At 43.6% G+C, this 26273-nt stretch overlaps 1 protein-coding gene across 4 annotated transcripts in view; it reads left to right on the top strand.

Moving 5' to 3' along the window:
* Positions 1–26273, top strand: part of LOC104549922 (mitogen-activated protein kinase kinase kinase kinase 4) — a 101317-nt gene that overhangs the window by 27148 nt on the left and 47896 nt on the right. For all 4 annotated transcript variants that reach the window (XR_009819696.1, XM_062007009.1, XM_062007010.1 and 1 more), the window contains exons 3-12: positions 5501–5557; positions 12916–13041; positions 14091–14201; positions 15961–16051; positions 17299–17429; positions 20190–20244; positions 22403–22481; positions 23146–23321; positions 25105–25177; positions 25583–25778. Coding sequence is in view for 3 of the 4 variants with exons in the window: in XM_062007009.1 (XP_061862993.1) it covers positions 5501–5557; positions 12916–13041; positions 14091–14201; positions 15961–16051; positions 17299–17429; positions 20190–20244; positions 22403–22481; positions 23146–23321; positions 25105–25177; positions 25583–25778 (1095 nt within the window). In the remaining variant the exon portion in view is untranslated. The remainder of the gene's footprint in view (positions 1–5500; positions 5558–12915; positions 13042–14090; positions 14202–15960; positions 16052–17298; positions 17430–20189; positions 20245–22402; positions 22482–23145; positions 23322–25104; positions 25178–25582; positions 25779–26273) is intronic.

The following is a 26273-nucleotide window of genomic DNA, read 5'->3' as shown; positions in this document are numbered from 1 at the left end:
ACACAGTTGGGGACTTTTACAGAGCCAAACCCACCAGCTTCGTTCTGCTTTGGTGTCCTGCAGCAGGCAGTCTCTGCCCTTCATGTGCACTTTTTCCTGCTGCGGTTAAATAGGGACAGCAACATCAGACAGACTCAGAAACACGTGGCCATTAACAAGTGCCTGTTGCCAGAAAGGAAGTGTATGATGGGACTGCCGTGGGCTGCCTGGGCATGATACACAGCACTCCAGCAGGACAGCTGGCTTGTGTCTGGGCTTGCAGTTGTCCACTTCAAATCTGTTGTATTTCATGTGGGGAGGGAAGCTGGTGGGAGTTTTGTCCTCTTTAGGAAGAGAGGTCTGTGGAAGATCTGGGGGGAAGCTGTCAAACCAAGCTCTCTGCCTGTGACCTGCAGCCTTACAGTCTCTGGGCTGTGACGCTAGGACCTTGCATCTCTGGTTGTAATTGTGGCCCAAGCCAGCGACTGCCCGGAATTTTTGTTTGCACCTAACAGGAAAAGGTGTTCTATGTGACTGAACACATCATTTTGTAAATACACTTAGTTCATGTAAAGCCCTTCATCAGCTATTATCTTGACCACTAATGCTGATACTCTTGTCTGATGTAAATAGAAAAAATACCTGCCTTGAGCCTCAGCAGAGGGCATAGATAAGCAGTTCCTTTATCTAATTGAAACAGAAAGGCAAATACACATCCAATAGTAATAACACTGAGCAATCTGTCCTACTCCATGTATATCTCCTTGCAAAGATAATGCACAGTTGGAGCTCCTCAGAAGCAGATCTTTGGCATTAAGCATCTTCCACAAACGTGGCTGCAATGAGCAGTATTGAAAAATGTGTATGCTGCCTCTGGGTTTGATGAACGTTACTGTAGTGCCTTGCTGGCAACTGCAGCAGACTTTGTGCACAACTGTTTTCAGGGTGAGACAGGAATTTAACCGGACTCAAAGCTAATGGGAGAGTTTCTTCCAGCTTAGATACCTCATCCAAATAGAGGCAGGAACTTCAATTTTAGAAAGGCATTCAGCTTCAGGATTGTTCATGTCTCAGCTCTGCCTGAGCTTGATAGGGTTTAATGCTATACTCTTGGGCAGGAATATGGGTGACTTGCAGAAGGCTATTGGATATTTTGTCTGCATTCTCTAGAGTTGAAACGTGCTCTCAAACTGAGCATTTGGGTGAAAGATGAAACCCTTTTTTAGGGAAGTGGCTCACAGACCATTCCTGCCCTCTGCCCAGTTTCTGAGGAAGCATGCCATGAAGGACCTTGAATCACAACAGGCTAATTCCATTTAAGGATCTGGAGAGGATGGACAGTGGTGGATTGCACAGAGGGCTGGGAGGGCAATGTCTCTTTTTTCTTCTTTCCATTTGATCAAAAAAGACAAACTTCTGCGTGTCTCATCACTGGAAGTAGGGGAATCTGTTCATCTCATTTGGTTGGGTAACAGTTAAAACGGCCAGTTGCTCCTAGGAGCTTTACAGAAAAATCAAAACACCACCTTTCTCGAAACAATTCAAACCTTGTGGCTTCAGCAGAAGTAGCAATGTGTGAGTTCCCATGAACTCTGGCTAACCTCTGAGATTTATTGATAAATGAAAAAAATAAGGGGCCAGGCCCTGATCTCAGTGTGTTAACAAGAAGCCCAGGGCTGGGTTCAGGATGTTTACTGCTTTTAGAGATGTCAAGGAAAATGAACTCAAAACGGTTTGAAAAACCAGTATGAAGGAGAGAAAGCTGTGATTTTATTGTTTTTGTTTCTGAACTGCCAGCACAGTTGTTGTCTGTGCATTAAAGCAAGTGTGACATGGAGCACGTTACCCTGCTCAGATAAGCTACACGGGCATTAGTGGTTCTGCTCCACATGAACACGCATGTCCTCTGAAAGCTTTAGCCTTCTTAGTGTGAAGCCTTGCAGTAGCCCACTGACTGTTTTTGGCTGGTGGTGCAGAGTTAAATAGGGCGCCATTGTGCAACCACTGCTTACAGGGGCTGCTGGTGTTTGGATGAGCTGTTAGGTGACTGCTTCAGCCCCTTTTTTCATGACTAACTGAATAGATAGTGAAGTTCTTGGAAGGAGAAGGAATAAAATTTAGGATGTCTCCAGGGTTCTCCGATTGTGTTGTCTCCACTAACTAAACCTTTTCCTTTGGCAATATTTAAAGGAAAGGTTTTATTTGTGTATGTTGGGATGATGTCAGATGTAAGGAAAAATGATATGGGCTGTGTAATTTTGCCACATTGTTTGCTGCATACATTAGCAGGTGCAGAGAATTTTGAGAGGCATTGCTCTATGGTAACAATAAATCCTTTCCTTTGAGAAAATGTACGTCTGTAATCTGAAACAAATCTGCCAAGGTGGCAATAAAATTAGTATCTCATGATGAAAATGTTTTTACATAGATATATAGCTGTAGATACATATTTAGCTGCAATCTCTAAGGTATTTTATATATATATATATATATAGACACACGTACACACTTTTAAACTGATTCATCCCTTTTAGATAATTGATGAAAGGCAGATCTAAATATGTAGATATGTTTCTGCCTTTTCATGAGGTTAACCTGAAGCCCTCTGGATTACCCTGCACAAACTTGTGCTGGTGAGGGAAAATGAGGTTGTTCAGCTTGATACAACCAAGAAATGTGGAAGACTCTTTACAAAAGGTGTGATAACAGTTGTTGAAAATAAATTGTTGAGAATTTGAGCAAACCAACAGGAACGAATTTTTACTGTTCCTTGCTTTTGGGCCCCTTCAGAAGGGTTTGGATTCTCTGCTGAATTGAGCCACTCTCTTGTTTTGTTCCAGGATAAAGGGGCCTAAAAGAACATAAAGATGTGAAGTGTGTGTGGTTAACAGAATTTACTTCATGTAAAGGCTGCTTTACCCAGTCAGAGAGTATTTATTGCAGGTGAGCCTCTCCAAAGGGATGTCTGGATGCAACCCAATGTGTTTTGCTCAGGCTGGTGGTAACTGTGCAGTGTGGGGAATAAAGGGCACTAGACAATGCATGGGGCACGATCCTGCCCTCTCTGCACAGACTGAGCTCCTCTGGTCCATCAGTCAGCCCAGCTGCAGTCATGGAAGTTTTTAGGAATGAGGGAGCAGGATTGAGTTGCACATCTTAGTTAATGGGGACACGTTTGTGCAAAGAAGAATCCTGACCCACAAAAAAAAAAGGGCTTGCTGCTTTCTTTCTCATGAATGCTGATTTGCCAAACCCTTTGGAAGGTGTTTAGTACTCCAATTGATAATGGTAACAGTGAATGAGAGCAGCAGGTTTGCAAGCAGGGGATATAACTGTGGCTTCAGAATAATGTCTGTTTTACAGAGGGACAGTTTGACTACATATCCTGCTTTGAAATCAAAACTGAATGCCAGCCTTTCCTCTTTCTTTATTCTGATGACTGTTCAATACTGAGTGCGATACTAGCCTAGTATTGCTTCACCTTTTTTTCTTTTCAATAAAGAAGCACTTCTCCATGCTTCACTGTAATTATGAAAATCAGTATTGATTCTTGACACCATCCTCTGCAGAATATATGGCAGCCCAGGAGAGGCTCATCCTGATGGGCTTTTCGTGGCTGGAGACATGGAATTGTCAGCATAATTGACTCCAGACAAACTTTGGGGTTAAGTCAGGGTGCCAGAGCGTCTAGCATGACTGTGTTTTGTGGAAGGCCCTCTCTCACTATATTGCCAAGACGTTCAATGCCTGGAAACATTTGCAAACAATGACCTCCAACAAAGGAGCTGTGGCTGTGTAGAGGAAGGTCGCTAACTAGGATTGACGTCAGCTGGGATGGATGCTGACCAAACATCTATCAGACTAGCACTCCTCACTGCCCATCTGCCCTCAGCCATGGTGGTATGTGTGTGTTGTGGGCCTGGTGAGGGTGTGCCCCATCTGTCTTCCTCCTGAGGTTTGTGATAATATAGAAAGCCTATTGTTCTAGTTTGTGAGAAAAGGCTTTGCGATCCCAGGAGTGCTTTCAGAGAGCAGCCCTGCAGACAAGGATTGGGAGATGTTGGTTGACAAGAAGCTCAACATGACCCATCAATGTGCTCTTGAGCCTAGAAAGCCAACCGTATCCTGGGCTGCATCAAAAGCAGCATGGTCAGCAGGCTGAGAGAGGGGATTGTGCCCCTCTGCTCTGCTCTGGTGAGACCCCACCTGGAGTTCTGCATCCAACTCTGGGGCCCCCAGCAGAAGAACCTGCAGCTGCTGGAGTGAGCCCAGAGGAGGCTACAAAGATGATGAGAGGTTTGGTGCCCATCTCCTGCAAAGACAGGGTTGTTCAGCCTGGAGAAGAGAAGACTCTGAGGAGACCTTACAGCAGCCTTCCAGTCCCTGCAGGGGCCTCCAAGAAAGCCAGAGAGGGACTTTTTACAAGGGCATATAGGGACAGAACAATGGCTTGAAGCTGAAAGAAGGGAGGTTTAAAGTAGGTGCAATAAAGAAAGGGTGGTGAGACCTTGGCAGAGGTTGCCCAGAGAGACTGCTGCTGCCTCATCCCTGGAAGACTTTGAGGCCAGGTTGGATGAGGCTTTGAGCAAACCTGACTGAGGCACTAGATGATCTTCAAGATCCCTTCCAAGCCAAACCATTCTGTGATTCCACAGAAAGAAAATACTTACAAATATACAAAAACTCAGCAGAATTTAGTTTTCTGTAAAAGAAAACATGACTATGACATATTGCCTGAGAACCAGGAGTCATTTTTCTTTTATGCAAAATTGCTTAGTCTTAGAAATAACACTCATATGCAATTTTGTGCAGATAGGACCTGGGTTTTAAAATGACATCAACTCAGCTTTTAATTTTGCAGGTGTAAATTGCACCTGCAAATCATTTTGGCTGCAAACTGCAGCATTTCATATTCGATTTCCTGATTTCCTATAGCTTACTTAACTGATGTCAGTTATTTCAATATACAGCTTTGCAGGCACTACTATTTCTGGAACAAAATTGCTGTCTCAAAGCTTCAGACCCAATTCTGAACATTTGATGGAAGTGAGGAGTTAGGACATGTAGCCAATCTGCAGCTCATACACATGTTTTGCTACAGTTCTCCATTTTGAGATTAGCGTTGGTTATCATGGCAAAAGACTGCATCTGTAGCATCTGTTGAGCAACTTGATCTGACCAAGCCAAGAAGCTGCAATTCACAGCAAGTTGCATTTCTAATATTGTGAATCATATTTTGTCAGTTTCAGTATGGAGTTTGCTTTTTTAATAGCTTTATTCCCTGTTACCTCCCTTTTCCTAGCATTGTTTTCAAAAACTAGCCACTTAACTGGTGATTTTAGACTAGGTATCTGTTGCTGATAATGATTGTAGGGTGTGGGCACTTGACTGCCTTGGTGGTTGATGCATGATTGAAAGCAAGCGCTCAAGCCCAGTTTGTCCAGTTTGTTACTGTATACATAGCTTGTATGTATAGCTTGTGTATATAGCTTCTCCTTACAGGCTTGTGTTGTTTTCCCAGGGTCGCCATGTTAAGACTGGGCAGCTGGCAGCAATCAAAGTGATGAACGTTACTGAGGTGAGTGCAAAGCCAGAAATAAAAAGAAGTTGTTTCCAGGATGTGAGGAAAAATAAATCACCAGCGCATGAGAAGGTGGATAGCTTATAAAAGATGATCTACTGGTATTAATTGTGGTTTCTGAGCACCGGGGTGTGTTTTTATGAAGTACTGAGAGGTGTTAATGCAATCAGATTTTTCAGTGGTACCTGGCCAATGGTGACAAAGCAATAAGGGAATGCATTGCCATATATTTTCATGGCCTATAATAACAAAGAGGAGAACTCTCTTCCTCCTTATTTCTACTGGATGATCTGTTCCCAGAGATAGCGAGTGTCAGATTTCCTGTAGCTCTCTGCTGCCCCTGCTGTGTTTCATCACATCCTCTCCCCTCGCGTGCCAGCCATTCTTCAGAGCAGCTCCCCTGACAGCTAGCAAGCAGAAACATGTTAGAAATGCAAATGTAGCACTTTTTTACTGTTATTTGATAGATGAGAGGAGGAGACAGTTTAATTGGCACTGTCCCTGCTCACATTTATAAGGCGGTGTCAGTGCTGGAACAGGGTGTCAAAAAAGTTGTATTGATTTTGATTTCTCCTTTTAAGAGCACAGCCAGTAGTAAAACAGCTTGAGCTCCAGAAAGGCTGGGGAGACTCCCAGCTTCCTCTTCTGGAGTTTGCTGGAAGTCTGTGGTTTGGCAGGATGCACTTAGTCTCACCGAAGACCAGCTCCCCGTCCTGTCACTCTGGCAGTGTGGATACAGAGTACCACACCGAGATAAAGAGTTCTCTTGTGATACTGTGGAAGGTTTATCACCTGAAATAAAAAACAGGGCCAAGTCTGACAGTGGCACATCTCTACGTGATGTTTTGGGCAAGCACAGGCAAGCTTTGTCTGCACTTTCACATTTTCTTCTCCTTGGAAGACAACAGAACAAGTTGATGTCTATGTGGGCCTTGTCCCTCCGAGCAGATCTGGGACAGTTGTCTCTGCTGATAGTGTAGGAGTGCAGCTCTGAGCAGCAGGTGCTCTGAATTGCAGTGTTGGTTGTCTGAACTTAGGTGCTACTGTGATGCTTTTAGGTGTATCTAAGGGCTGTTTCAGCTATGCCTGCTACCTTGTAAAACAGGCATGTGTGGTTGAATTGCCAGTTTTGCTCTCCTCTGTGCACAAAGGAGGGTGCATTTTTTTAAATGAGGGCTACATTGGATTGGTATGATTTTTTGCTTCTAGCTCTGTGGGTACATATATCATCAGGTGCTTTGGCTTTAAAAAATGGCAATTGCCAAACATGAAGCTGCTGGATTTTGGAAGAGACAGGGGATAGAGTTTGGGTTGCAGACAGATTCCTGGAATCAGAGCACCTCCGTGCTTTGGACAGGAGGAGCTGGCAGGACAGATCCTGGCAGGGACTCAGAAGTGATACAGAGCTTCTGTAGGGACTGCTTTCATGCTTTGCTGGGTCAGTCAGTAGCTCATGAGGGCTGGCCCTAGATGCCACTTGTGGGCCATCATGTTAACACCAGTGACAGTCCCTTCCTTGATGAAACAATTGAAGCAAAAACTACAGGAAGAGAACCTTGGAAAGATTTCCTTCCCTTTGCTATACATAACTCAGTCTCCTTTGAATGCAAGCAACAAACTGTAGCATGCAGTAATGCCTGCTTGCTTGAAACAATTTAAATGGAGGACAATCTCCTGCTTCAAGAATTTGTGTTGATAGACTTTCACGGTTCTGGGAACAAAAGCCAGCTGTTTAGGTCTGATTTGCTGCTTCCTTGCAGGCTAGAGAGCTGTCATCATACTGGGGAACCTGTCCCATTGCTTAAGGGCCAGTGATAACAGATCATGTTTTCATATTGAGTCAATGCGAAACCAGTTGTGACGGTTTGGGAGTTGTGCTGAGCACATTGGTGCAGCCACCTGGAGGGGTTTTCCCCAGTGCTCTCCCCCCACTAAACCCTGACCGAGTCCAGTTCAGCAGTAGTTGAGGTTTTCTGCTTTCTGACTTTGGTGCAGGGTGAGTGCAAGGCTGTGGCTATTTCCACTTATTCAGTGCAGGGCTAGCCGTGTTCCCACAGCAAGGGCACAGGCTGGCAGACCTGCATGCAGTCCTCTGCCTTATCACTGGTTTCCTCCAAGCCCTCAGCAATGCCCCTGCAAGTTGTTGGGAGAGCAGTGCAGGAGTAATTCAGGTGGTTGCTGCCAGTAGCTGTGTGTTCCTGTGCAGCTGTCTGCTCTGCTCTGCTCTCAGCCACCACATCTCACAGCCTTGTGTGAGATGGTAAATGCTGATGGCTTTTGGCACAGCGGGCCGTGGGTGGCTGCAGGGTGGGGATGGCCGATGTGATCTCGAGCCCTTCAGACACCTTGGTGCAAATTCCCAGAGCACTCAGGGTGAGCCATGTGACTGCAAGAACTGGGGTTACTGCTGGCCTCCTGAGCTGGTCTGTCTGGCCAGGAAACATGCTGCTGATCTCTTGTAGCACAGAGTAGATGGGGTGGTTGAAGCTGCTCTGCAGTTGCAGTAGGTAGGAGCTATGGGGTATGGCTGAGACTGATGTTATATGTGTCCAGGACATCTCTGAAGTTCAATTCTCTTGTAAAATAGTAATAGCTTTTCTCTGCTTCGTGGCATTGGGTTACTGAAGCCTCTCACGGCAGTAGCGGGTCCGAACTCAAATGCAGATATTCTTTCAATCCTCAGAATTTCAGTCATAAATTCAGAGCCTGTCAAGGATTCAGTATTTCTCTTTCATTGTTAGTCTGCTCAGGTTTAAGCTATTTTCTGATCCTTTGGTCTTGAAAAGCTAGCTTGAGGCATTAAATAAAGTCCTTAAAATATTGAAATCCTCGTCTCTAGTGTCCTGCCTATGAGTTGCACCTGAGAGCAACATTTCCCATGGTTTGGCTTGTGAGAAATGAAAAACGTCATAGTAAACCTGCTTGAGTGAGACAGGAGACCTCTAGCCCCTGTGGCCATTTTCATCTTTTGGTGGTTACATGATCTGATTAGTGCTGCACGGGGAAGAGTTTTCTTAGGAAGTGAAGATTTCATGTAGTAGAAAACAGAAGATTTAAAAAACAAACTCAAGACAAATCCAGTCTTTTCCCCCTTCACCTGTCTCCAAGAGAAGAGAAGAATGCCTGCACTGGCCTGGTGTACCTGTTTAGAGGGCTCCCCAGTTTAAACCTCCACTAGATCTCTGTTATTTAAAGTGGGGTAATTCTGGTGCCTGAGTTTGTCAGAGCCACAATGTAGGCTGGTGGTGGTTTGGTCACTAACCTGCTCAGTAGTAGGTCAGTGTTGTCTGACTTGGAAGAGAATAGGATTGAACAAGAGTATCTCGTATCCTAGGCATCTGAACTCCTTCCTTGCTACTTGATTATTCCCCCAGCATCATGTTTTCATCATGAGAAAGTGCAACCAAAACCATCTTTCAGCTGACATTTCATCACAACCAGTACGATTCTGCCAAAAGTTTCTGTTTCACCAAAACTGGTTTTTTTTCCCCCAGCAAGAAATCATTTATTCAGGAATTCCCTGACCAGATCCAGCTGTGATTTTTTTCAGCTCTAAGATCACAAGAGCTGGGCAAATCTGCCCTTGGCTGTCATGATCTGCAGCCCTGGGCCGGTTTCTTAAGAGAGGCAGCAGGATGCTGCGGTCATTGTGGGATGCTCTGGACATCTGTCAGGAAGTGCTGCTGTGTCATGGTATGGGGGCAGTGCGGGGAGCCCTTTGAAATGGTTGAAGGAGAGCTGACAGCAACGTGTGCTCATGTGCTTTTCCACACAGGCTCTGCTTCCTCTTATTCGACTGTGCCAAGCGAGCAGAGTGTTTGCAAAGAGATTGGATTCTTGCTGCTTTTCAGCTTTCAGTGCAAGTGATGAAAAAGCTCAGCAGCAGCAGGTCGTTCCCTTTAGGCCTTGCGTTCAGTCTTTCCAGTCAACAAAATAACATTTACCGAAACTTGGCATTAGACTTGCCCCAGTACCAAGGGGTCTCTTGGTGGAGTATTTATCAGCTGATGATCTTGTTTCCATTTGAGGTCAGAGGCGTGTGCTTTCTAGTTCTTAGCTTCCTGATGTCATTGCAGATAGACCCACATCTTCAAAAATAGCCTTTGATCGTGAACCTGTCATCTTTATGCATGCAGCCATCTGTGCCCAGAAACACATTGGTTTGTGAAAGGAAACAGCTTTTTGCACCTGCATTTCTGTGAGCTTGTTTCCTTTTCTTAAGCAGCATGATTTATGAGCGAGTTTCTAGGTCCCTGGGAGATGTGGCTGGTGGTAGCACTGACAAGAGGGGAATGCAAGTGGAAATCCTGAGCATGTTGCGTGCATGCAAAAGTTGAGAGTGCCTTTGTCCCCAGTCATCCTGCCTGAGGGATGTATGTAGCACTGGGACTTAGCAAGTCCAGGTTCAGTTCCTGTCTGGGCCTTGGACTTGGCCCATGGGAGTCACTCATACTTACCCTTCTGCCTTGTTTTTTCCATGTGAAATGGAGTAATTTTTCCAAAACTCACTCAAGCACTGGGAAGACAAGGTACTTCATGTCTGTGAGGTGCCCACGTGCTGTCCTGTATAGCCCTTTACCTTACAGACTGATATTTGAAGTCATGTCTCTGCCTTTGGAGAGTTTGACTCAGAGGGCTTCTGCTCTGCAGTGGTGAGGCTCAGCAGGGAAGCCCAGTGTCCAATCTAAGCATTGTCTTTTCAAGGCACAAGTCCTGTACCTGAACAGTGTACAGCAGTGTGCAAGCACAGGTACCTGCCTCTACAGGCAAGGATGGGCAAGGGAAGAAGAGGCAGGGAGGGAGCAAATTCCAGCCTTCTGGGTAAATAGATAAGGACAAGAGATAAGGCAGAATTGGATCTTTGAGTTGGTAGTGGGAAAGGATCATTCCACATGAGCAGCTACTCTTCACTCTTGCCAGTGGTTATGGAGGAGCCTAGCTGGAATTGCAGCTGTGTTCACAAACAAGCACATGCTTATCTTGGTTTTAAAAATATGGAAGCAAGATTGCAGTGGAATGGAAGGTACTCAGATAAGAGCTACACCATCACAGTTCTGACATCCAGCAGATGAAATGGGCAAAGAAGAGCTGAAAAAGAGGTAACAGCTCTGGGGAAGTGATTGAGATCTGCCAGCTCCCCAGGGGGAGCTTTGTGAAAACTGCAAGCTGAGGGCATAGCAGGGAAGCTTTTCAGTCTGGCCCCACCAGTGCAAAGTTCATGCAGATGAGCAGAGTTTAAAAAACCCAGAACCTTAAGACTTGAAGAGATCTTAAATAATTTGGAGAAGGCCTTTATCAAAGCTTAAAATTGCCCCTCCACATGTTTGGTTGCTCTAGCAGAAGGAGTGGACAGGGTGCAGAAGGGACAGCATAGGGAGGAAAGGAGTTCCCTCCCTGGTGGTCCTGCTTTCTGCCCTTCTTCCCTAAGGATCAGTAACCAGAATCGCACATGAGTGACAGAAACATTGTGGTCAGGTCCAAGGTGGCAGTTCCTACATCATTCTCTGCTTCCTTCTTCTCTCCTGCCTGTTCCCACCCTTTTCTCTGCACTATCTGGAATCTCAAAGGGAGAAGATCCTTGTTTCTCCTCCCATAAAGCATCAGCACAAGCTCTTGACTGTCTTTGATTGTGCTCTGGTTATGTACAGAGATAAATAGGACCTTGTTCATGGAGAGTTTCCTTCATGCTGTCTGGGAGTCAGCTCTGATTTTTCTTGGAGACTCCAGGTGCTGCACCAGGCTCCTCCTTACCCTCACTAATTAAGTCATACAACATCCAGGGCTGCATCAAGCCAAGGATTAAGGGTCTTCCTTTCTCCTTAATTGCAAATGGAAGATAAATGAAATATCTAGTGTGATGTGTGCACCTCGAGAGCCTGTGTTCAAGAAAAAGGGCTGTTCTGAAACCTGAAATAGCTCATTTTGCTTGGAGTTACTGTGCATTTTCCATTTCCTAAAGCTTAAGACAATTAGGCTTTGGTCTGATAATTTGTGTTCTCTTGTGTTCTCACTGGGAAGAACTTATTGGTCCCTTCTGCTCTGTTGGAAGTGCTTTTTGTGTGGTCAGGTTTAAGATGCATCACATGCATACACCTGAGAGGAATTTTACTTCAGCCTGTCAGGCTTTAACATTTTGCTACAGGTAGAAAGGAAAAGGCAGCTGGTTGTGTAAGCATCCTGTTGTGATGGTTAAAGGAATGCTTTGGTGGCAAAGCTACTGGAAAATAGTGGAAAAGTGCAGAAAAATGTCCTGTGGGGTTGAACTGTTCTTGCTTTTAGGGTTTTTTCCTCCTTTCAGCTGGTTAAGTGCTGACTGTGGTGTTTTGCAGCAAGGTAAATTAATTTCCAGCTTTGTCATACTCTCTTTAACGGATACAAGCATACCTTGCAGCACCACTCATTTCCTATTAAAGCAAATGAGACTGCAAAATCTACCTGCATTTCACTGAGTACCGTGCACCATTTCTCTTGGTGACAACATTGCAAACAGACTAGCTGTGACAGAACCTCTTCAGATCTGGCTGTTACCTCTGAATTTTGTTCTAATATAATGATTGTGTTTCTGTTGGATGTCTTATTGTGCATGGTGCTGTGCTGGGCAGAAAATATCATCAGCCCTTCAAAGACAGTTGGAAAACAGAGCTAACTACTCGTGGAAAGAGATTTCTAGGGATGTGCCAGCCCCCAGCACATGGCATGATGGTGGGGAGTGGGAGGAAAAACTCATATGGTCCAGGCTGGATAGCCTCACAACTGTAAGGAAGGAGCAGATCCTAACTCTGTGCTGGCTCTGGAGTTTGGCTTGTGGAAAGTTGCCTCCTTCTTGGCTTTGATTTCCAGCAAGACCCTCCACAGGACTGGGAAGGCAAGTTGGCTGATGTGTGCACTAAGTGCTTTTCCAAGTATTTAAGTAATGGAGTGTTAGGAATATTTTTCTTTTTGTTAAATACAAGACTGTGTACAGAAACCATAAATGTCTAAGCCCCCTGAGGAGGCAGTATGCAATTGTTGTATCCAGTTTGGGCTATTTTTCATTCTTTAGGGGCAAACTCTAGCAATTCATTGTTTTAGACTTGATGGATTAAGGTGATTCAGTCATTGCTTTAAGCTCCTGTCCTTCAGTTACAGTCTCAGATAACTCAGGATAACTCAAGTTGGAGGGAGCCTTAGGAGATCTCTGGTCCAACCTCTAACTGAGAGCAGGGTCAGCCATGGAATCAAAGCTGGTTGCTCAGAGCTGATTCCATCTGGATGTTGGAAGCCTCCAATGACAGAGGTTGCCCTGCAACTCTGGGCAGCCCTGGAGCTTGGTGATCTCCGGTGACCTAAGGAACCTCTGCTCTCCTTTGCTACAGAATGAAGAGGAAGAAATCAAGTTGGAGATAAATATGCTAAAGAAGTACTCTCATCACCGGAATATTGCTACATATTATGGTGCATTTGTAAAGAAAAGTCCTGCAGGCCAAGATGATCAACTCTGGGTAAGTGTGTAGTGTCACTTCTGTTCATAAGATTTACAGCTGCTTTCTTTAGGGCTCCAGTGTGCTTGGCTTGGACTCTGTCTCAGTGAAACTCTGAAGCCATTGTTCTGAAGAATAACATGCAAAGAGAAAAATTGCTCCTCTCTAAATGTCTTCCATCCTCTGTGATTTCCTTTGAGCCTGGACATGATACTTGTGACTTGAGCTGTCATTCTGATTTGTTATCTGAGTTTTGGGGTTTTTTTCCGAGTTACACATTTATGTAATTTTAATTATTTGTTAAATGAAAGTGAAAGAGTTTGTCCTCTTCTCTCCTTTTTCTTGTTGCTTTCCTCTCCTTTTTTCAATTGGAAACCAAAAAAAGGGAACTGAGTAATTGGCAATAAAGCAAAGAGGAAAAATGAATCATGGAATGGTAGGGATAGAAGGGACCTTTAGAGACCATCCAGTCCAACCCCCCTGCAGAAGCAGGTCCCACCTAGATCAGGTCACACAGGAACATGTCCAGGTGGGTTTTGAAAACCTCCAGAGAAGGAGCCTCCACACCCTCCCTGGGCAGCCTGTGCCAGGGCTCCCTCACCCTCACTGTAAAATAGTTTTTCCTTCTGTTTAAACAGAACCTTTTGTGTTCCAGTTTCATCCCATCACCCCTTGTCCTGTCACTGGGTACAACATCTGATTTTTTGGGTTTTTTTTTTTTGACTGCAAGATTTTTGAAGCTCTGCAGCAAAATCAGAGATTTCAAATTCTGAAAATAAACTCCCATGGTTTTCATTGCTGGTAGCTCTTGGTTTTGTCCTTCTAGAGTTTCTCAACAAGAGAAAAAAAAGCACCTGTAGTAGAAGAGGTGCACTACTGAGGGGGTTTTACATTTATTCAGCAATGTGTGTGATGCAGGAAATGAGATTTCGTGTCACTTGGCCATCAGGGAAGGTTGTGTGTAGTTTGCCACACCTTGGTTGTGGTGGAGTGGGTGTTTGCACATGGTATGTCTGCTGGCACCCTGTCAGCGCTGCGGTGAAGGTTTAATCGGTTTTGTCTTCCTGCAGTTGGTGATGGAGTACTGTGGTGCAGGCTCTGTCACTGACCTGGTGAAGAAGACAAAAGGGAATTGTTTCAAGGAGGACTGGATCGCCTACATCTGCAGAGAAGTTCTCAGGGTGAGTGTGTCAACAAAGCTTTGGTGCTCATTTGCAACCTTTGGTCACTAACAGAGGTCTCTAATAAGCATGATTTAGTGATCCGTGAGGTTCCTCAGGGGCTGTAGTCCTTGAGTTCAAAAGACCAAATGTGATGGATGCTTGACATCCCGTATTATTGCAGTTAATTCCATTTTCTGTCTGAAGAACAGAAAAGCCCTGGTTCTGTAGCAAATAGGCATCTTCTGAAAGTCCAGCTTCTGGCCATCTAGAAAAGTAAATAAACGTTTTCCTTTCAGTAAGTCTGTCCTCCACATCAGGACATCTTCCTGCTCATTGCTTCAGCGATTTGTGCTGTACAAGATCTTTCTGTTCAGAATCCCTACACCTGGAGACACTCCTGGGCCTCTTTTCCTCACTATTAGAAGCAATGTTGACTAAACAGCATTCCAGATTCTTAAAGATGACACTACTGGAGCAGTATTCCCAAGACAATTCTTGTGGCTATATTTCATTCTATGCAGGTTAGGACTTTTGTTTGCTGGTTTGGTTTTTGTTCCTGGAAAGTAGAGAGGATGAAGCAGTTCCCAAGTGTAATCTAGCATGCTACCCTGGGGGAAAAATGTGAAACCTGCCATTCTAAATTCAGAACCCATTACAGAGTTACTGATCCATCTTCCTTGTAATGGAGTTTTATTCTTCTCTAAATAACAGAAAGATAAATGTGTGTTCAGGGAGCTGGAATCTAAATGGCATGCCAAAGTTATGCATGAATAGGGGTAAATATTTCTGGAGCAGAGGAGTCAAGCGTGCTTTGGCCATCTTACAAAGGTTTGTCATTAGACTGCAGATTGGAGTGACTGTGGCTGTAGAGTGTGGGGAGAGCTACTGCAACAAAACCAAGAAGAAATCTTAGTGGTCTGGTCAGGTTGCTCTTCATTTGTGTGACTACAATATCTCTATTAAAGCAATTGGTGTTAAAACGTTTGGTTTACGCTCATGCAACTGAAAACTATAATAGCGTGCTAATGTAAAACAAGAGATTGGACTTAATCATGCTGCTTTCCAAACAGAATGACCCAGTTGCATGTGAATTGACAATGCTTCCTTCTGGAAAATTTAGAAGCTGAGTAGAAGCTCTGTTTGAAGTCATTAATATCACAGAAGCTAAGCATTTTGAGTGAAGCATTCCCTGGCTTACTATAATGTATTATTTCAGTGTGTTCCTTTATATCTATGCTTAGTTTAACTGTGGAATGAAAAAGGAGACAGAGTATTGCAAATATTAGCTGAATAAGAACAATATTTGCTACATTCAAAAACAGCTCTGACATGGCATTTTGAATTATCTATGGTCCATTTACCATTGAACATGATTTTGCTGAATGCAGAATTTAAGCGACTGTGGCCAGACAGCTGCTGCCTATGGTCCTCATACAGAGCATTCTGCATTGCTTTTTCCCTCTTTTCTTTGCTTTTAACACATAGTGTGAGGAGGCATCCCTTGATTCTGAGACAGAAGTTTAAAATATTGCAACCTTGTTCTCTTCACACTTGACCTCAGAGATGCTCCACTGCTGTCAGGCCCATGGGTAAAGACGACAATCAAACTCACAGTTGCTGCCCTCTTTCCTCCCCAAAACTGGGGTCTTCATGTTGCTAATAATATATAAAGGACTTTCCCTAGGAATAAAGTCCTAGAAGGGTAAAAGTGTAGAAAGACAACAATATCATGCTCATGGTAGGAAGAAAGAATAAAGAAAGTCTGGTTTTCTTTCAGGGCTTGGCACATCTTCATGCTCACCATGTTATCCATCGAGATATTAAAGGACAGAATGTTCTTCTCACAGAAAATGCAGAAGTAAAACTTGGTAAGTTTCCTTAAATGTGGGCTGCAATGTAACCTGTTTGTAAAAAATTAACATTTCCATCTTGTCATGGAAAGAACCTTCAGTGGTTTAAGAGCAACAAATATGTCAAGCAGCATTAATGCTTTATTGTCTGTCATATAGAAAGAGCTGAAGATATGACATGTTCTGCAAGGATGTCACTCACACACTGTGGGGAGTGCAGCTGCTTCTGGGCAGTCAAACACAAAAGCTTTTCAGTAAGTCACAGCACCATCAGGCCTCACAGCAGATCTCGACGTGCAAAGACTTCCAAAATAAAAAAAGTTGATTGAATTTATTTCTCCAAGAGAAATGGTCTTAGAGACTTTCATAAATGGGTGAAATTAGTCATGTGTAAGGACTACCTGACTCTTAGTAATAGTCGCCTCTCAAAAATGTTGGAGAGATTACTTATTTCCTTTCCCAGTTGTGATGTGTCAGTGTTGGCAACTTCTGACTTCCTAAGACTAAACTCAAGCACACATCTTTCTTGAGGAGGGAATGTCTTTCATCTTCTGGGAAGACATCACAGAGAGAGCATGGCAATGTTTTGAAGGAGCAGTCTCAAGGAGAGCGTTTACCATATTTGAGATAATCTTTATATTCCCTCTGTCTAATTTTGAAAATTTGCTGTAGAGTTGGCAAACAGAAATAACAAACATGGCCAGTGGACGTGGGGTAGGATGTTTGGCTGGAGCAAGGGAAAATACGTCCTTGAAACCTCATCATGGTTTAACCTTATGTTGAAATCCTGGCTTCCCTGAAGTTGACAGGGAGTTTTGCTGTTGTATTAAATGAAGGCAGTATTTTGCTTGAAGTCTCTGTAAGTGTCCTAGTTTTCAACTGTTCCTTCTTAAAATTAGCAAGATGGGAGGTTTGTGTGTGTGTTGATAGTCTTGCATAATTAGTAGTCCCACCATTCTTCACATGGTTGACAAGGAAGTTAAACCTTCCTAACTCTGGATAAAGATGAAACAGATTTACTGAGTACAACTAAAAACAAATAAACAAAAAGTTTCCAGAGATTTATCCCATGTGTCTTAAAGAAGCTGGAGACTCGAGATGGCCTGAGTCCAGTTCCATTCTGTTTCAGCCTAACTGTGCACACTTCCCATCAGATGATGATCCCAAAGGTCAGGTCCAGCTTAATGCTGGAGAAGGTTTGCTAAACATTCTGCCACATGGCTACAGCTCTTTATTAATCTATTTGCCTCTGCTTGGCTTTTCAGTGGATTTTGGTGTAAGTGCTCAACTGGATAGGACTATTGGGAGAAGAAACACATTTATTGGCACACCGTATTGGATGGCACCTGAGGTCATTGCTTGTGAGGAGAACCCAGACTCTACCTATGATTACAGAGTAAGTGGCACAGCTCTTCATAAGGTAGCAAGACATGCAGGTTAGTGCTGAAATCCAGCTCAAGTACTGCATTTAAAAAGTTCAAGCTTCTCTCCTTTCAAACTGCAGTAACAATATAACTGTGCAAACAGCATTTGTAAGGTGTGAGTGGTGGCTCTTGTTTAAGAGTGGGGTTTCATTAAGAATATTTTTGGGTGAATTGTTACTACATGAAATACACTTTCATTAACTTCTGTGGAAAAAAAAAACAACCCTGATGTGTAGGGGTTGTAGGTCAGGATTGAAAAGAAAGGAAGAGGTAGATTTTGAAGGGACACTTCAAAGTGGTGTAATACAAATATGACAAGTTACTGCTCTCCTCTGGGATAGAGCTATTTTACTCTGTCCTCAGCTGTGAATCCTGAGTTAATTGGCAAGAAATAGTATCATTTCACTCATTTATAAATGTGTGAGTGCAAGAAGTTTCCCATCCCAGAATGATGTCTGGACATTCTCAGGTAGGCTGAGGTGAGAAGGCACATAATTTCTTGTATTTCAGTTTGTGCCCGTTGCCTCTTCTCCTGTCACTGGGCACTACTCCTAAGTCTGGTTTGGTCATCTTTACTCCCCTCCCATCAGAAATTTGTTCACATGTATGAGATCCTCCTGAGACTTCCCTTCTCCAGGCTGAGAAGCTCCATCTCTCAGCTCAGAGCCTCCCAGCTCCAATCTGTTACACATCTTTATGGCCCTCTGCTGTACCCACTCCAGTGTGTCTGTGACTTCCTTCTGCTGGGGAATGCAAGAACAGCTATCAAGCACTTTTTCTGGTTCTCATCCTAACTCTTAAAATACTCTAATGCCATTCCCAGGAGACTTTAAAAGCTTACTCTTTGTCCTCCGGCCTGTTTCTAGACTTAGGCGGGATATTGTGTAAGCATAGCCTTTTGAGCAGCCATCTTCTGAGTGACCCTCTGATCACTGTCTTGATTCAGGTGCTCTCTTGGTTGCCACTTCATATGTCTCCTTCAAATTGTGGCTCCAAAAATATTTATTAGTAGAACCTGTTATTGCAATCATTTTCTAGTCATTCAGAGCCTGTGATTCTCCCTTGTTGAGACCTTCTGTGCTACAAGGGCAGAGCGAGGTCACGTGTGAGTGTCAGTCATTCCTAAAGAATGTACCCGGAGTTTCTTTTTATTTCTCATGCCATGTACATCTTCTGCTGAAACCTCGGGAAATGAACCTCTTGTCTTCATTCCCTGTCCCCAGGAAATACAGGGATTCCCCAGATACAGGCATTAGGAACATGCACCCCTAATTCTTGAGGATTCTTTGTCTTCAGTAATGAGCACAGTTCATCTGCATGCAGTTATGTTTTTCAGTTCTGTATGCATTTATGTTGACTTCCCAACAGATTCTGCAGACAGTAGTTTAAAACGGATCAGCAGAGGGTTTTGGAAGCACTCAGGCAGATGATGCTATCACTCAGAAGGTGGCTTGGAGTCAGTCTTTTCTACAGAAGGTTATAGCTGATATGATGAGTAAAGTATCCAGAAGCCACTGTAACATTTTGCTGTTCAAAACCAAAAGAATTAGTAAAAATAGGTACACACAAATCCATGTATGTACAGTGACCTCTACAAACGCTGCTGTCATCCTCCCTTTCACCTGCCTACCTCGCACTTTGAAACTCCACATCACAATTATTCGTAGCCTGTTTTTTCTCCCATTGTACCCCTATAATACTTCTGTAATTTTCAGTCATTTACTTAAAAACAAGTCAGGATTGTGAATCTGTTAAATTTCCTCCGGTTTTGTTGTCAAATCCCTCCACAAACTTTGATGCAAACTGGTTTTCAACCTGCATAAAGCAATTGAGAGCAGCTGGGCTGAGAAGGCTCTGTTGATAAAGTCAAATTTAGTTAAGAGTGCCAGGCTGGGTATGAGCTGCTATTCATGTGATGGTATATTGTTTCTGATATTTAAGGTTTGTCTTCTGTTGCTCCTTTTTTAAATGGTAGAGAAGCCCAGCGAGTGGTTTGGTCAGGTGCCTCTCGTTTGGCTACATTTAGACACAAAAAACTAGTAAAATAATGCACATGATTAATCAAGTAGAAACCTGTGAAGATTTTATGGTCGCTGGAACTGTTTTTGATTTACCTGCCACAACCAACACCTTGCCCTTAGCATCCAGATAAGCTGATAAACTCCACTGTAAGTTAACAGAGCTGAACATACACTGCGGCATAAATCTGAGGGCATGATATGCTCTCCTTTCACCTGCCCAAAAACATGTGACTGGAGACCTTGTAGACAGAAAAAGTCAGACCCCAAGGCCTGACTATAATTTGTGTTTCATCAGTGTAGAAAGTCAGCAATGACTGCTCTGAAATAAGCATTAAGACCAAGATTTTTTTGGCTGGGAGCAGGCGAAAGATCTAAGACATATATTTAAATGGTGCCTGATATGTTCTGGCTCTCGTGTTTTGAATGCAGAAGGTCTGCATTTTGGGGCTGGCTGCTTAAATGATGAATCAGCAGTTGAGAGTTGCATGGGAAATGGGAAGCTTCTGGCTGTTAGCAGGCTTCCTGAAAGCTCAGTTGGGAATGGGAGGGAGCAGAATGTATGCCACTCCAACTAAAATGACCTGATCCATGAAAAATCTAAGGAAACTGTAAAAAGAAACAGAAAACCCAAAATAAAAAACATCAAAAGAAAACAAACAAAAAAAGGTTGAATGCTGCAAGTTGGAATGTGCAATGTTTCTTTTCCTGCAGAGTGACCTGTGGTCTCTGGGAATTACTGCTATTGAAATGGCCGAAGGAGCTCCTCGTAAGTGATTTGGTATACAGCTGGGGTGTGTATGCTTTGTGAGCATGTTCTGTGTTAAAATAACTCATGCTTAGCTAATCCACAGATGTACAAAGTTCTAGTTCTGGCTGTATCTTTAAAAATAATCTATGACTTTTTCTCCTTGGGATTCTTTTGCTTTATGTCTCAGTTTTGATCCCTCGTGTTCCTTTCTTAGGGAAACACAATTTTTTTTCTTAGAGCTCTTGTTAGCATCAGTGTTGGTCACTGCCTGCAGGGCCAGCTAAGCAGAAGTGACTGATATATTAGCAGAAAAAAAATGGCATGAGTGGCTTTGGGTTTAAGTCACTAAAAAAAAGATGGCATTGGGAGAAGCTAGGCCTGAAGATTATATCTTTACTCTGGGACTGACTTGATTCTCACTGGTTTAGGGAGGAATACTGTATTTGCTCACATAATGGCTTCATTCCATGACCATGTGCTCAACCTTACAGCAGATTGCTATGATTTTACAGCCATCCCTTGCCTGCCAGCTGCCCCCTCCCTCCTCCGTTGGTCCCTTGCAGCCTTTGGGCAGAGGTCAGTGGCTGCAGTGTGGATTCAAGGACCTTGTGCATTTTTGTTTCCAGAGGACCGGTTGCTTTACCCCAGTGCTAAAAAAGCAGATGTGATGTGGTGGGGTATCCAGTCACTGCTGAGAGCACAGGAGATGAAATAAATTATGCTCTGGCCTGAGCTTGTGAGCACGTAGACTTTGTTTTTTAACTAACACACTTGGCTGTTGTCCCGTCAGACTTGGTTTTTAGCAGAGTACAGGAGCCAGATGGAGTTCAGGAGCCCTTTCAGACACTGCTTCGGTCTAGCTGGACCTTAGTCCTGAGACATGAGTCCATGGAGAGTTTTCTTTGAGACTTTGTAGCTTTGCATGCCTCATGCCACTTGTATTTGATGTTTTCACTAGTTTTGGCAGGGAAGTGCTACAGATTAGATTCTGTTGCATTGCAGGTTTTTTCTGTAGTAGAACAGTAGAACCCATAACTACAAACCAAACTGCCCCACATCCCCACTGTGGCACGTGCTATTGAAAATACAAAAGTAAAACCAGAACCCAGATGTGAGAGACAATGGCAGGTGGATGCAGGCAGAGAAATTAATAGAAGTCAAGGCATTACCATACCACAATCTTCTCACTTTCACTAGTTCTTTTATGCCATGAGTCCATTCCTGTTAAGAGAGTCACTGCTGAACACTTGTATCGTGGGAAATCAGCCTCCATATCGTTACTATCAGTTATTTTTGCTGTCAGTTGTCATTCAGTAGCACTGTTTTGTGAAGGGAGACCTCTGACCCTCGATTTTTCTTCGTGACGGATGGAGCACACTCATAATTCCGTATAAAATGGCCAGGATAGATGAAATGTGACGATATTTACTTTCTGCAGAGCTCTTTGTAGTTAGTTTCAAGGTTTCACAATAGTAACAATAAAGAGAAATTTCGTTTGGCTGCAAAGCAACCAGTGTCTGAATGCATGAGTAGAATCTGTTAGATTGTCTAATAACAGTGCTCACACTGCTGAAACACAGAGCAGATGAAATGTGTACTTAGTCATTACACTCTGTGCCAGTGATGCAGTTTGAGCTCTCTGTTGCACATCAGTTTTTCTTCATCCTGCATTTTCTCTTATGCCATGAGCGATGTAGCTGAGAGAGGTTGGTTAAAATTGAGCTTATCATTTATCTGAGCCGTAAGCCAGACATAATAAACTGGGAAAGTATTTCAATCCCAACTTTAACTTGTGTTTATGTGAAAACACCCTTTGGTTTATTAGAAAGATGAGCTTTTTTATGTCCTTCTGAAGCCTTATATATAAGAGAAATGAAGAAAGTTGTACTTGTTCCTTGTGCAGCCTTTCTTTTGAATCTGTCTTAACTGGCAATAACAGCATATTGTCATGAAAGATTTCTGTGTGCTCAGAGGCTTCATTCCTTGGCTGTAGCTCACTAATGGTGCGGTTTGATGTCAGATGCTGTGCTGTTGGAAGTAGGAGTGTTTGTGGAGGACTGCTCCTCTTTGCTAGGAGAACCAGGCTCCTGGCCTGGCAGGGTCAGCATGGTCAAGCTGTGGGAGGTAGACGGGGAGGGACATGGCAGCCTTCAATAGCTTGTGGTTTCCTTTGCAGCCCTGTGTGACATGCACCCCATGAGAGCGCTCTTCCTTATCCCTCGGAACCCGCCCCCGAAGCTGAAATCCAGGAAATGGTAAAGAGATGGTTGAAAACTGTGGTTTTGCTGATTTGAGCTCTCCTGTCTAGAGACAATGATCTTGTTAAATCACCTACGGTGATCTGAGGGCTTTACTAGGCTGTTTCTAGTGCTGGAGGTACAGATGTAGTTTACCTTTGAGAAGCAACGTCTTTGTTTTTGATCTTTTTACCTCTGCCTAAACTGCAGTAGTCCTTGCAGTTGCTAAAATTTGGCATGGGCAGCTGAAATTGCAGTATAAGCAAGTCTTAAACGGGCTGCTTGGGGTCAGTGCTGTGCCAGAAAGCTGCGTGGACACTATGGGGCCAGTGGTAGTCACTGTTCCCTACAGAGAATGTTTGTCTTTTAAACTGAAGAATATAAAGGAAACACCATACAAAGGGTTAAGGACATTTTGTTGTGTTGGCCACATTGTGGTTTTGTTGTATCCAGATGTAAATTCAGGGTGACTCCCCTGAGAAGGCGGTCAGGGTGGAGTTCCCCATCCCTCAGCGCTGTGCTGGGCTCAGGAGGCACACTGGTGGCAGAGCTAAAATTGTCTCGCACACTTCAGTGCAAAAGGAAACCTTGCAGAGTTACTGCTTTGCATCACTCAAGGGTGGTGCTTGACATGCAGGTTGAGAAGGATTATTGTTTTCTTTCACTTCTCTGTCTTTTTCAGGTCAAAGAAATTCCTAAACTTTGTTGAAAGCTGCCTTGTAAAAAATTACTTGCATCGTCCATCCACTGAAACCTTGCTGAAGCATTCCTTCATCCGAGACATGCAGAACGAACGGCAAGTGCGCATCATGCTGAAAGACCACCTGGACAGGACCAGAAAGAAAAAGGGAGAAAAGGGTAATGTGACAAAATAAAAGCCACTGCAAGGAGTTAGATGCTCTCCCAATTTTGTTTGCAGAGTACAAGGCAGATGCAACTGAAATACTAGAACTAGGGAAACTGAGACAGTGTTGTCCTTCATAGCAGTGGGGCCACTTTGAAGATCTGTTTTCCAAAGCCCAGGTCCTTAATGGTTTTTAAGTGCTAAAGTCTTTGGAGCCTGACTGACCTTGATTCACTGAGAGCAACCCTAATGCTAGCATGAGCAAGAAGTACAGGTAAAGTCTAGGTCCCTACTTTGGTATCTAAGTCGTATTCAACGAGCATTTCCTAGTCTCTTAGTTCATCTGTCTCTCCCCAGTCCATTATGGTGCATCTCAATATAATTCTAGTTTGTGAGCTCTTTGAGGGCAGAAGTGGGTTTTAAGCATTTTGTAGTGTAGGGCACAAAAGACACCTCAAGAATGGCCTTCAGGCTCCAGTGAAACAGAAATGGATATAATGAGTCATCTACTTACCAGGATGGCTGGGAAAAAAGAGAATCTGAGCTTGTTCCAAATGCTAGCCTTACTCTCCAGAGCAAAACTTGGAAGAGGCAGTGCTGAAGTGAGGATGGTACTTGTGTAAGTGCTTGTGCAGAGCAGACTAAGGGCTGTGCAAAGTGGAGAGAGCCATAGCCTGTTGACCACCAGGTTTCCCTGCCCTCTCTCCCCTCTTCCTCTTCCATGTATTTTTTATGCTGGCAGGGGCACTGTGAAGATCAGTGACTATAAGAGCAAACTCAGAAAGCACTATATAGTTGGCAAGTGGCTTACAAACTCCAGGTGTTGATTTGAAAGCAGGAGTATTTGTTCCTAAAATGAAATTGCTGTTGCAATGTAGACTTGCCAACTCCAATACCATTTGTGCATTCTGCCACCTCTTTCAGTGATGAATCTCAAACCACATTTGAATGGAAGATAGCAAGTTGGAGTTTCTCACAAACACGCAGGGGCAGGAGGAGTGGGGAGTGGGGATGCAATCATGACAGTGACTTTGTGATAGTTACATATTGTCCTGAAAAGTACTATTTTTAATCAAAGCTCCCATGAAAGGGAGAATAATGTGGAATTGCCAGACTATATGATTCAAAATGGTAACTTCAAAGAAACCTAAATCCCACTTTAGCATATCTTGTAGCCAGGAATGCAGAGTAGGGCCAGTTTGACATTATCCCTTAAAAGCTGTGTTCCTGTTAGTCTTGAAGAGAACTTTGACACTATGGGTCAACTTCTTCTGAATTGCTGTGCTTAAAACTAGCCTTAATATTATTATCCCTCTTTCTGTTTTTTAATTATTCACTTTGATACAAAAGGAAACCTGGAGTTACTGAAGACCTCAGCTTAGCCATACAACAGGTGTACAATAGCAGAGAAGGGCAGTACAAGCCTTGTATGTCCTATCTAAATTTCTTTCTGACTAACTCTTCTGCTGGTGGTGTTATGGGGGTTGGATTTCTCTGTGGGTTTAGCCTAATTTATTTCAGGTTATGGAAATAGGTTAGTTTTGCAAACCTAATACAGTCAGTCAGAGGAAAAGGTGGGAGTGTGTAAAGAGGCTGCCCTGAAACATTATCTGAACTAGATTTTGAATTATGTATGTGGATATCTTACCTCCCCTCAGCCTCCTAGTGCAACCCGTGGCTTTTAAATTCCTGCTGAGCTACACATAGTTCAGCTTGAGAGCTCAGAAACAAAGTTCAGGATCATATCTTAAATAACAGCATCCTCCACTGGGGTTTGTTTGTTCTTCTCTTTTTTAGAAGAAACGGACTATGATTACAGTGGAAGTGAGGAGGAAGATGATGAACTGAATGAAGATGAAGGAGAACCAAGGTTAATGTTATTACTGGAATAGAAAATTTCACTACTCAAGCTGTTCTTTTTGAACACAGCCTTCCTTAACCAGCATGGCTTTCTTAACTTGCTTTAAATCACTTATCTCCTATATTCCCTCTGGTAGCTTTAACTGTTTTGTAGTTATCAAATATAACTGCAGAGTGTAAGATGTCTGTAATAAGCTGCTTTTTAGTTCCCCTGCAGTAGGGAGGAGACTCTCAAATGGGGGACCCAACAGCCAGCTTCAGGCTGTTTTGTAGCACTAAGTACAGATGCACAGTCAACATGCTGGATCACAACATCTTAATTTGCTAACACAGGACGAGAAGCAATTCCCAATGCACCTTGTATTCTGTCTTTAATGTCATGTTTAGTCATGTAGAAACCTTCCCTTTGTTTCAGCTCCATAGTTAATCTCCCGGGGGAGTCAACTCTCCGCCGTGAGTTTCTGAGGCTGCAGCAGGAGAACAAAAACCGTTCTGACCCTCATCGCCAGCAGCAGCAGCTGAAGGACCAGGAGAAATACAAGAAGCAGCTACTGACAGAGCGGCAGAAACGGATCGAGCAGCAGAAAGAGCAGAGGAGAAGGCTGGAGGATGTAGGGACTGCCTTTTCTTGTTGTTCTGTGTCTCATCACAAGTAGAAAATATCCTTGTAGAGAGCAAGCTTTGAAAGGCGAGAAGGCTGTTAAATTGTCTCCACAGCCTGGATTGTAGTCTTTAGCCTTGGGAGAACCATGTCACTTCTGAACCCAATGATTTTAAATGGGCTTTGTCCTTTCCCTGCTAACAACCTGTCCTGAGCTTTGGGAGCAGAAGAGGGAAGGGCATTTTGCTTGAGTGAATTTGGTGGTAGGAGCCCAGGAAAATGGGATAAGAGATCCTGAATCCTTTCTCATGTGTGTTGTCCAGTTTGGAGTCTGTCTGATCTGATCCAGAGTCCTGCCCCTGCTTCTATTTAAGATGTTAAGGTGCTGAAAAGCTATCTGACACGGGTGGTGTTTGGAGGCATTGCTAAATCACCAACATGTCTTTTCTCATGAGCACCTGACAAAACTCAAACATTGTGCAAACACTCCAGAGCTGGCATTTGT

This window comes from Colius striatus, chromosome 13, assembly GCF_028858725.1.
Source record: "Colius striatus isolate bColStr4 chromosome 13, bColStr4.1.hap1, whole genome shotgun sequence".
Classification (NCBI taxonomy): domain Eukaryota; kingdom Metazoa; phylum Chordata; class Aves; order Coliiformes; family Coliidae; genus Colius; species Colius striatus.
The sequence above is the reverse complement of the archived record's forward strand: the minus strand, read 5'-3'. Positions and strand labels throughout refer to the sequence as shown.